Source organism: Oenanthe melanoleuca, chromosome 9 (genome assembly GCF_029582105.1).
Source record: "Oenanthe melanoleuca isolate GR-GAL-2019-014 chromosome 9, OMel1.0, whole genome shotgun sequence".
NCBI classification, from domain to species: Eukaryota; Metazoa; Chordata; class Aves; order Passeriformes; family Muscicapidae; genus Oenanthe; species Oenanthe melanoleuca.
Window position 1 is genome coordinate 1,197,229 of NC_079343.1, and position 11,896 is coordinate 1,209,124.

General features: G+C 38.6%; 1 protein-coding gene across 5 annotated transcripts in view; it reads left to right on the forward strand.

The window, feature by feature from the left end:
- Positions 1 to 10,075, forward strand: part of PER2 (period circadian regulator 2) — a 46,114-nt gene extending 36,039 nt beyond the window's left edge. For all 5 annotated transcript variants that reach the window (XM_056498259.1, XM_056498258.1, XM_056498255.1 and 2 more), the window contains 7 exons: positions 74 to 247; positions 505 to 765; positions 1,518 to 2,362; positions 4,092 to 4,278; positions 4,789 to 4,981; positions 6,531 to 6,681; positions 7,627 to 10,075. In XM_056498259.1, the coding sequence (XP_056354234.1) occupies positions 74 to 247; positions 505 to 765; positions 1,518 to 2,362; positions 4,092 to 4,278; positions 4,789 to 4,981; positions 6,531 to 6,681; positions 7,627 to 7,776 (1,961 nt within the window). In that variant the 3' untranslated portion in view covers positions 7,777 to 10,075. The remainder of the gene's footprint in view (positions 1 to 73; positions 248 to 504; positions 766 to 1,517; positions 2,363 to 4,091; positions 4,279 to 4,788; positions 4,982 to 6,530; positions 6,682 to 7,626) is intronic.
- The last annotated feature ends 1,821 nt before the right edge of the window (positions 10,076 to 11,896 follow it).

The following is an 11,896-nucleotide window of genomic DNA, read 5'->3' on the forward strand; positions in this document are numbered from 1 at the left end:
AGCCCTATCAGCATGTAACTTGAATTTGCTCTAGTTTATGTTCAGTAAGCTCCAGCTTTATTTCTTTTAACAGATCCTGCTGTGTTGAAGGCATCTGGTAAATCAAGTGGTCCCCCAGTGGTTGGTGCTCACTTAACATCTTTGGCTTTACCTGGCAAGCCTGAAAGTGTTGTGTCCCTCACCAGTCAGTGCAGCTACAGTAGCACCATTGTTCACGTTGGAGACAAAAAAACACAACCTGAATTAGGTAGGACTTCTGCCAATATTTTTACTTCAAGATGGCAAGTGCTAGCAAGTTCACATTTCAGACATGTGAATGGCTGATGTCTGCTCGTGACTTACATTTTCTTACAGCCAAGATGGTCTTAGCAAATGGGATAAATAGGGATGGAATGTGTAATCTCAAACTTGCAGCAAAATCATTACAGAATTGTAATACATTAAAAATGCATGTACAGGGCTTTCTTTGCTTCATCTTGAGTATTTTGCTTTCTGTTCCTATAGAAATGATAGAAGATGGGCCAAGTGGAGCAGAAGTCATAGATGGCCAACTTCTTGCCCCTCCATCCAGCTCTGCACACATAAATCAAGAGAAGGAGCCATTTAAAAAACTGGGACTTACAAAGGAGGTCCTTGCAGTGCATACACAAAAAGAGGAGCAGAGTTTCTTGAATAAATTCAAAGAAATCAAGAGATTTAATATTTTTCAATCACACTGCAATTACTACTTACAAGATAAACCAAAAGGACGGCCTGCTGAACGTGGTATGGCAATAGTTTTCACAATAAAACTTGTGTTTATATAGAAAGTGCATCCTGTTGGGAGGGCATTTCCATTTTTAATTGTTTTGTTGGACCAGTGTGGACAGTGACAGTTGCATGCTATTTTCCAAACCCACAGAAAAAATTTGTGACAAATCTTGCTAGAAGATTTGAAGTGGAATATTGCTTTTAGTGTCATAATGGACATTTTAGTAGCTAATATTTTGATTTTTCTGTTCTCTGCTATTACTGTCATGCATCTACTTTCAAGGGACAACAAAACCTGCTTTTAGGATGTTTGCTTTACTGTATCTGTGCTTGTATTCCCATGCTTTTCTTTTCCTTCTGTCTTGCCATCTGTCTTTTGTTTGGATTTGTGGTTTTGTTTTGTTTTCAGCTCCTTTGTTTTCCAGTTTTCCCCATTCCACTGCTGTGTAATTGGTGAGACAATCTGATAATTGTCTGGTTGCCTTTAAGGTAATAATGTGATCAGCAGAATGGAAATGGCAGAGACTAGCAGTAATAGTGAGATGGTTTTGTTTATTAGGCCTGGAAGCTCTGGGTAGCATTTTCAAAAGTGCTTGATGTGATCTGTCTTTGTTCTCATTTAAGTCTTGGACTTGACTTGGAACAGAAGTCAGACACTGCTAAGCATTTTTTTCAGATTTTTATCTTTATTTTTAAAATTTAAATGGTTATGCAGGTCCTGCACAGCTATATTTTTATAACTTTTCTTACAACTTTTCCTTTTGCAGGTGGCCGGGGACAAAGAAACGCCACTTCTGGGATGGATCAGCCTTGGAAGAAAAGTGGAAAGAACAGGAAATCGAAGCGCATTAAACCACAGGAATCTTCAGACAGCACAACTTCTGGAGCTAAATTCCCCCATCGGTTCCCCCTGCAAGGTTTAAATGCCACAGCTTGGTCACCATCAGAGACTTCCCAAGCTAGCTACTCAGCAGTGTCCTTCCCCACTGTCATGCCTGCATATTCCCTTCCTGTTTTTCCAGCAGCAGGGACAGTGCCGCCGGCTCCTGAAACTTCTCTCTCTGGTTTTAATCACTTGCCAGACTCTGGAAACACTTGCCCTATGCAGCCATCCCAGTTCTCTGCACCCTTCATGACCCCCATGGTGGCTCTTGTGCTCCCCAACTACATGTACCCAGAGATGAACAGTAACTTACCTCCAACGCTTTACCCCAGCCAGCCCAACTTCCCTGCCCACCCTGCCTTCTCCCAGACGGTGTTCCCAGCACAGCCCCCCTTTGCCACAGCCAGCCCCTTCCCACAGCAGGCGTTTTTCCCAGCCCAGCCGTTCCAGTACAACCCCCCAGCAGAGCCTGAGAAGGCTCCAGCGGCAGAGCCGCGCAACGACCCCTCCCGTTCCTGCACTCCACAGTCGCCGGGGCCTCAGGACCAGGCCTCCCCACCTCTGTTCCAGTCCAGGTGCAGCTCTCCTCTGAATCTCCTGCAGCTGGAGGAAACCACAAAAACTGCAGAGAGTGGAGCTCCTGCGGGTTTACACGGAGCTTTGGGCGAGGAAGGAGCCATAGGCAAGATCAGGACAGCGGATAACGGCAGTGGGAAGGAATCCTTACCTGTAAGTCTGGGTCACACCCCCTTCTCCTGGCTCTGCTCCATCATTTTCAGTCCTTTCACTTCCAGGACCTATTTGTTAGCAATAGACAGAAGTTATAGCATGCCAGGAGCTGTAGTTGGTAAATTCAAACTTCAGCAAACTGAATAAAACATGAAGTCCAAACAGAATAGTCTCAACCTTTCAAAATTAAATCTACCTCATTATTCTTCAAAAGTTACACTAGGAAGATTAAAAATATGTCCTAAAAGAGTTTTGTTCCATTTCATTGAAGAAAATAAGAATATGGATAAGCCCATTGAAAACCACTGAAATAAACTGTAAAAGAATGTGGGCACTTTATTTTTAGCAAAAACTTTTGTGCTAGTGAGCTTGTGTGCATGGGAAAAACAATCTGTAAGTGGTCTGAAAGAAGCTGATTTAAATTGAAATCACATCTGTGTTTACAAACAACCAACCAAAGTAAATGAAGAATTCGTAGTTTCTTGCAGACCATAACTTTATTTTTTTTGTTTGTTGCACTAAAACTATGCTGAACTGTTTGGTTGTTTCAAGGTTTTTTTTTTTATTTCCTGTCTCATTTCCATTTGATAAATCAGTCTAACAAATAACTTGAGATGGAGTACTATGTCTGTAAAGGTTTCCATGGTAGAAATATGTAAACTGTTGTTTGTGCCTTCTAAAGGCACCATAGAGTATTGTTATAAATGCTGGTGGGATGGAGCTGCATCCTATATCCTTTTTGGCTGCCTCTTTCCATTACTCAGGAATGTGTTCAGGGTAAAGTCAGTTCCTTCATTATTACATGTTTTGCTAAGTTCTGTCAGCATTAATTTCTAATATTTAATCTTCAAACTGATTTGGAGTCAAACTGATTTGCAGTCAAGTTTTGATTAGGTGAAAAATTAGTGTAGTTAATGCTCCTTCCCTTAAAAATATACAAATAAGTGACCTTGCTGGGAAGCACCTGGGAACATTTTCTTACTCTCAATGCTACTGTTCCTTCTCATCTCAAGGAGATGAACAGTGAAGAATGTTGGTGCATATCCTTTGAGGTAGATTATAGTAGGAGCAATTGTTAGTATGTTGTGAGTGGCTTGGGTAAAATCTGACTTGCCCAGGACAGTAGGTGCTGTCAAAAGTGAATAGGAAATACGTTTCTTACTTTCTCATGAAACTATATTATTAATTTTTTGAAAAGAAATTCAATTGGTCTTACTGAAAGACCCCCTGTCTGCCTGTCATTCCACTTCATTATTCCTTGGCTTATGTTATTAGTGACTGTCTTTGAATAATTACATAAACATTAGAGTATGAAGTGAAATGGGTTTATTACTAATGATTTGTGTGATTAGTAATACAGCTATCACATTTAGTAATAAATGTATTAATAAATAAAGCCAATCTCATATGCCCTTCTCATACCAGTTGATCTCATCCTCTGTCTCCTCTAGTTTCGAATGTAAAAACTTTTTTGTCTAAGAGGAATGTTGAGCTAATTTTGTAAGATCATCTGGGGTTAAAGTTCATGTTGATGTGTAAGTATAGAGGAGTGCTGACAGCTCTGTAACCTTTTATTTAAGTGGACACTGCAAAACTATGAACTGCTTATTACCCTGAAGCATAATTTCTAAGTATTTATTTAAAGTAATAAATTTATTACATTTAGTATTGAAAAGCTTTGATTTTTGGTGTTTAGTTTTTTAATTTTATTTTTTCTCCTTATCACTAGGCTGAATCTCCAATGGATGCTCAAAACAGTGATGAACTCTCCATGTCCAGTGTCCTGCTTGACATTTTACTGCAGGAGGATGCATGTTCAGGCACTGGCTCAGCCTCTTCAGGGAGTGGTGTGTCTGCAGCTGCTGAGTCCCTGGGCTCTGGGTCCAATGGCTGTGGCATGTCAGGGAGCAGAACAGGTAACTCAGGCAGCCAGAGCCCTCCTGGCATTGCAAAGAGTTTGAGCTATTGCAGACACCATGAACAGCAAGTGAAAAGCTTTGTCTTTACTCCTTGTTGCATAGTTTATTCTTGATTTCTTTCTTACATCATTACACAGATGTTCTTCTATTGTGCTTGATTTACAAAATAGAACCTTTTCTAAGTGTGTGTAAAACAGGCATTAAAGTATTATACAGGCATAAAGGAATAATAAAAAGACCATACTCCTTCATGTTCATTTAAAGCTTTTAAATTAAAGTGAGTTAAATATTCGGTTGAAATTGAATGGAGACTTTACTTAAGAATTCAAGTTTTTAAAAGATTAGTGCATGGAAGGGTGGAATTTCCCTCTCTTTGAAAGAAAGAAGTAGAATAGTGGTTGTATTTATACATTCAGTTCTCTTTAATCTTCTCTACACTCAAAAACTTTCTATGTATAATCCATGTATTGAACAATTTATAATGAAATGTTAAATCTCTGTTTACAGGTAGCAGTGAAACTAGTCACACCAGCAAATACTTTGGGAGCATTGATTCCTCAGAGAATCACCATAAAACCAAAATGAAGACAGAAATGGAAGAAAGTGAGCACTTCATCAAATATGTGCTTCAGGATCCCATCTGGCTGCTGATGGCTAACACAGATGACACAGTGATGATGACCTACCAGATCCCCTCAAGGTAATTCACACATTCTGTATTTAGGGGAAGCAGAATGTACAGGAGGAAAGGTGGATAGGAATCTCTGTCTCAGCAGAAATAAACTGGTTTTAATGTTTAACTCAGTGTCAAGAAAAATTCTTGCTTCCTTTATATGTTTTTGTATACTATACAAGAGCTTCTCAAGAAGGAAAAATTGTTTAATTAGGCTTAGCTGTATTTTTAGGTCAGTTTCCTGAGTTGAAATGAACTATGTGTATTTTTTGGAAGCTGTTCCATAGTCAGTGATTTGTAACTACTTGCCCAGAAATCCCTGGTGAATGTACTTAGGTCTAGGCATGGTCTGGCCTGGAAGATCTCCAGTTCTTGGCTTTTGTCCTTGAGATGCCACATCCAGTGGAATGCTGCTCTTGGACTTGTGGATTTATTTTCTGAGTTGTTAACTTCTATGTGTTCACTCTTCTTCATAAATTATGACAAGTATCTAGAAGGTAAAAATTGTAAGGCTTCTAATAAAAGAAACATTTTTTTAAAAAATATAAAACTCACTATTTCAGTAGCAAAGAGTAGGTAGGGGAAGAAGGGGTGACAAGTCTGTGGATTATTTTTTTTCAACCTACTTGTTTATATTTCTTGGGAGCAATGAATGGTGTTTTGAGAAGAATAAGAGGTTTCAGTAAAGACAAGCCTTTGAAAAGGAAGGTAAACAAGCTTTCAAAATACAGAAGCAGAGGCATGATGGGAAAAGTAAAGAATACATTGTAAAAACTTTGGGTGTTTTTTTTCCCTAGTTTTAAAAATACTTTGACATTTCTCAGTTTTTGTAGTCTGAAGTGTTGACAGCCATAGGTGGGAATTCCAGCAGCCCATAAAAGCAGCAAAGCCTGCCAAAGAACAGGATATTTTGGTAAGAAGAGTGAAGCTCATTGTCAGAGTGTGATGCCCAAGAAGTGAAGTGTAAATCCAACCTGTTCTTAGGTACCCTGTAAGGAGCAGAAATTATTTTGGGTTTCTCAGAACTAGCTTTCTGTTGTCTTTTGTAAAGGGATACAGCTCCTAAATCTTGCTGTGGGATGGGGTTTTGTAGGTTCCTGGATGGAGATGTAGGGCATTTGGAGGGGTAGAGAATTTTGGCTGCTGAAATAGAGCTGTGTTCTAAAGTTTAGTTCATTCTTGGTGACCCTCTTAAACACATCTTATCACTGCTGCTTTATCTCCTGTGCATCGAGTCTCTGCTTTGGGCTGTCCTCCCACTGAAGGGGAGCTTGGAACTGCAGCAGAGGGAAACTGGAGTTTTGCTGGTTCCACTGGTGCTGCTGCCTGAATGGCTCTAAGAAAACTGTTCTCACTGTTGGGATTTGGAAAGACAGTGAGCCAGCAGAGATGTCTGCAAATGCAGAGAGCAGCTGGAGTAACCACATTTCATTTTCTTCCAATGGAAGATTTCTAAGCGTAACGTTCTAGAACAAAAATAGTCTTTAAAAATGTTAGTATTTGACTGTGTAACCTCGTGTAGGCATGAGGCCCAGAAACTGCTGAAGCTCAATTTCTAAACACATTTTTTTTTTAGGGATTTGGAAACAGTTTTAAAAGAAGATAAGCAGAAATTAAAGCAAATGCAGAAACTACAGCCAAAATTTACAGAAGAACAAAAAAGAGAGCTTATTGAAGTTCATCCATGGATCCAGCAAGGTGGACTGCCAAAAACTGTTGCTAATTCTGTAAGTTTAATGGGTTAATTACTTTTGCATGTATAATAGGGCTTAAATTATTAACTGCCTGTGTTAGACTCTTCCTTTCCTGTTCCTATGAAATCTTGGTCAATTATGCATAGGAAAAAAGAAAGAAATTCAAACTTCCATACAGTGGTTTCTAGCTTGATTCAATTTAGCATAAATCTTCTTTCCAATGGAGGAAATTAAAGTGCTGGTGAATATAGTGTAAGAAATTTCCTTTCTCTTTCTGAAATTTTGTGTCTCTCTTTGAAATGCTTTAGTAACATAGCAGAAACTTCACTACATTAAAATCTCTACTTTTTGTGCAGAAATGGATGCCCATTGTTTTCAGAGTACAAAATGAATGGCAATATACTGATCCTTTTTTTCTATCAGACTTCTCACTCAGGATTATTATTCCTCTTAAGCAGCTTAATAGCTCGAAAGGGAAAAAAAAAATAAACCAACAAAACAAAGGATCCATGCAATTTAATTTGTTGTCTATGTATTTTGCTCATTCACACACAAATACCTGACTGCATTTTCTTTTCTCTAAGCTTTCTATCATTTGTGGCTTTTTTGCACAAAAGCTGTCAAACTCAGAAGCTCTGTTTGCACATAAGTGTTCAAAAGTCAGTGTCAAGGGACTAGAGTAGAATCCTAATTATGGTATTAATGTTGCTGCAGCACTCATCCTACAAGCACCCACCTTGTGATCTGTGGCACAAGTGCTTCCAGCAGAGCTCTCAAGTAGTTTCATTGTGATACACTGCACTTTATAAAATCATGGTGTGTGGAAAAGTTGTGGAGTAAAATATATCTGGTAGCTGCAGCACAGGTGGAAAGGTTCTCTTGGAATCAAAGATTGCATGCAGGTGAATTGGTGCTTGCAAAAGCTTTTTTCTAATTTTATTTATGAGTGCTTGTATTCTTTTTTTTTTTTCTTTTTAGGAATGTATTTTTTGTGAGGACAATATACAGAGCAATTTTTATACATCATATGAAGAAGAAATCCATGAAATGGACCTTAATGAGATGATTGAAGATAGTGGAGAAAACAACTTGGTTTCCCTGAATCAAGCCAGTGAAGAACAAACATAGCCTTTGAGCCTGTTGTTTTGAAAATTGCTTCAAAACAACAGTGAAGGATCCATAAAGGTTTTAATCTTTTATCCAGGAAGATGAATCCAGCTTATAAAAGCAAATGTGTTTTTCTTGCTCTAGAAGAGTCATTTGTGAATGAATCTCTTTTTAAATGGTGGCAATCTCTTCCCAGTAAGGACATTGTTGAAGATGGTATAGCTTTTCTTTAAAAGACTCATTTTGCACTTATATGCCTCAAGTATTTCTTTATAAACTATAGAAACTTTCATTGATGCCTACTGTTTTTTGTAGAGTGGGTTAAGAAGTGCTGAAAATTTCCTCACATACATGCAGTTCTTCAAATCTCCTTTTGGTGATGATTCAGCATTATAAATTGCTGAGCAATTTTGCTTAGTGGCTCTTTAGCATTGTTCTTAATATTTGAAGTGGTCCAGCGTAGTAGAAGAAATAACCTTCATGGAAATCAATTCACATTTGCCCTTCTCATACCAGTTGATCTCATCCTCTTTGTTTGTCTCCTCTAGTTTTGAATGTAGGAACTTTTTTTGTCTAAGAGGAATGTTGGGCTACTTTTGTACAATGGTCTGGGGTTAAAGTTCATGTTGATGTGTAAGTGCAGAGGAGTGCTGACAACTTTGTAACCTTTTATTTAAATGGACACTGCAAATCTATGAACTGTATTACCTTGAAGCATAATTTCTGAGACTTTATACTCAAGAAATCCTTATGCTTAAAGATTTTAAATACTTAAGACCACAGAGGATGGCTGGCCCTGCTCCAGTGGCTGTGAGACAGAGCTTGGGGTAAATTTAACCTTTATTTCTGACTTGTTCTGTCAGGAGGTTGGCCATCAGTTTATCCAGTGTGGCTAAACAAACATCAAATTTGTATGTGGCAAGGGAGGATTGTCTTGTCATTTGAAGATGGTTCTTATAAAAAAAGAAGTGATTTTGAGAATAGTGTTGACTCACTCTATTTGATTTACACAATCTCAAATTCAGCGTGGCTGGAATCCTTTGCTGTCGAAGATTTCATTTTAATGCCTCTGAGATTGTATTGACTTGAATATGTGTGCTTTATGTTCTTGTGCTGTTTCTGTCTGTTGGATGTGGGAAGAGAACATGAGAGAACTACTTTTAATATGTTGGTTAGTTAAAGGACATTTAGTTGCTGTATTGCTAGATGTCAGCTGTAAGTCTTGGGGTAAAAAATGACGAAAGTTAATTCAATTAACTTTGATATGTTTGTCTTAAAATATTTTTCATGGGAAGCATTTTCTTTTTTATTAGGGTAACATTTCTATTCACTGAAATTTAAGGTTATTTTCATTCTATACAAATATTTCTCTTTGCACACAGAGAGGATGTGAAGTTAGATCTGACACCAAAAACACACAAAAGTGACTGGTATTCGCTTTGCAGAAGAAATAATTTGCTTCAAGTCATGAGCTGTTAATTGGAAAATTTGCACTGGAGACAGGTTCTGCAGGTAGCAAAGCGTGTCAGCTTGTGAAACAGGCAGAATCAATTCTAAACAGTTTTTAAAAATAAGTATCTTAAATGTAGTGTGAAGCACTACCCAGCAAGATCTGATGGCTGTCTTTAACAGCTCAGCAAGGTCAAAAGTAAATATTTGTAAATACAACGTGAATGAGAAATTTTCCAGTGTTGGTGTTCACGTCCAATGTATTCAATGTTTTAATCATAAATGGAACAGTGCAGCTATACCAACATATGAAATATATTTCATTTTTACATGGAAACACAAACATGGACCAGAGTTTGGGAAAAATAAAAGCTTTATATAAAAGGAGTGCATCATAATTATACAAATAATTTTCAAAGACTTCTCAACCACTTTGAACTTCTTTGCTTTAGCATGCTTTTTTTTTTTCCCATATCTTTTTAAATTTGTCCTCATTTCTTTTATTATTTTTTTTTCAATGACCATCTTGTAACCATAACTTAGTGAAAGGAAGAGAAAAGTATATTTAGAGCATTTTGTGGATGTGCTTACTTATGGACTTAATCTTGCATCCTTAAAGTGTTTGCATTTACAGGGTGGTATGAAAATATTTTCCTGTAACTTTAAATCTACATGCCTCCATTTATAGATAAGATTCTGAAGCTGTAATTTTTCCAAACTGTTGTAAGATGATTTATTTGTGATGACACTTTGTCAACATGTCAACAATGTTTTCTGTACACTGTGCAATATATTTTGGTTTTGCCACTTGTGACTAATTTTTATGACTTTGCTTTTTAGAAAACTGGTAAATAAAACAGATATATTTTTAGTTGCCTTTTTGTTCCTTGAGGCTTCAAGTAAGAAGTCAGTGCTTTGCTGATGGTATGTGAACTGGTATTTCAGACTCTAGAGCTTGCTGTGATGTTAGCTCTGGCTTCCTGTCCTGGAGTAAAATTGCTGCCAGCTTTTCTGACCTCTGACTTTAGGGTCACATGGAAGATTGAATCTTTATATTGAAGAGTTGTTCTGAAATCATGTGCAAATTTCCTGGAAGAGCATGTGCAGCTGGGCTCTTTGTTGTTCAGATCTGCTGGAAGACACCTTTGTTGTGCTTTTTGCTTTGCTCAGTGTCAGTTGCAGTCCCTGAGCATTTACAAGGTGGCTTGGGGACAGAATTCCAGTTGGATTTGCTCTGTACAGTGATTTTTCAGTTTTCTGTCGAGGTGTGAGGTGTTGTCTTTGAAGATTGCTGAAACTTTTCAAGCTGGAGTTCTTCCCTGTTGGTGTTGAATTCTCTGGTGAGTGAGCAGTGCTGGAGCTCAGGGCTTGGGCTCCTGTTCAGAAGGGACTCAAGTTATGAGACCTTCATTAACTCTTTTTTTTCCATGGCTGTTCTGAGAGGTTTGTGGAATTTTTTAAATAGAGCAAGCTAGCACAAGCCCTGATGTGGTCATAAAGGACCCAGATACTTCTGTAAGCTGCACAGTCGAGGTGTTTGGGTACCACAGAACACTTCAGTACACAGATGAATTTCCTTCACACCAAGGGCAGAATGGTGGTGTTGGCACTTAATTGCCAGGACCTGCATTTTAAAACATGCTTATTTAATCATCCAAGGGCCTTTGCACTCCTCTGAATTAACTCTAGATTTCTGGGCAGTTCTGTGTCTGTCTGAAAACACTTCTGTCCTGACAGCCCCTCGGTCCATTGCTCAGGTGAGTGTGCAGAGGAGAGATGCATTGATGGTGCTTTGGCAGAGCTGCAAACCTGAGTGTCACCCCCCTGAACCCCCTGTGCCACTGCAGAGGTGTTGGCATTTGGATACAAGTTCTGATAACTGCTCACAAGAGCCCTGGGAGCTCTGAGTTGCTGCTGCTGGATAAACTGCCAGGTAATGTTTCACGCTTATTTCTGCTTTTGGTAATTTTTTTTTCAATTGTAAATATGAGTATGAGTTAAACGTGGCTTCAGGTATTCGTGTACTCCTCCTTGGTGAGGAATCTTCTGTCAGCACCCAGAGCCAAGGGCTTGCAGTGCAGAGCTGTTGGGAGGAGCCTTTGGCCGAGCTCTTCCCACCTCAGCAGCCCCTAGATGTCACTGGTGTCCTGGGATTATCTTTGGCACCATTCCACCCTGTTTGTCTTTATTCAGCTTCTTGCACGTTGGGGCTGTTGAGTTTGCCATGACATTGTTTGATGTGAAGTGAAAGCTCTGTGGCTCGAATTTCAAATGAGATGAGAAAATTCATACTGAGGAGCTGTTGGGCCAATGACAGTGAATGCAAACATAAGCTCTGCTTGGAAAAGGGAAACAGACTGCTGAAAGCATCAGGTTTTAGTCCACTTAACAGCTGTCAGGAATGCAGAGGTGGAAAAAGATGCTATTCTTACTGAGAATTAAGGTCTTTGATGGTTATTTTGTCTCTAAGAAGGGTGGAAAGAACACAAGACATTGATAAGCCTCTGACCCAAAAAAGAACACGGTGAAATGAGTTGCATGTTTCTGACAAAGTGAAAAACGGATGGCTTGAAGGAAGATAAGGTTTGTAAGTGTAACTTCCAGAAATTCCACTGTTTCATTGATCACAAGTTCTTAGGAGTTTAAGAAATTTATTCAGCATAGTGAACAAGGTAATGAACAGTTCAGAAAC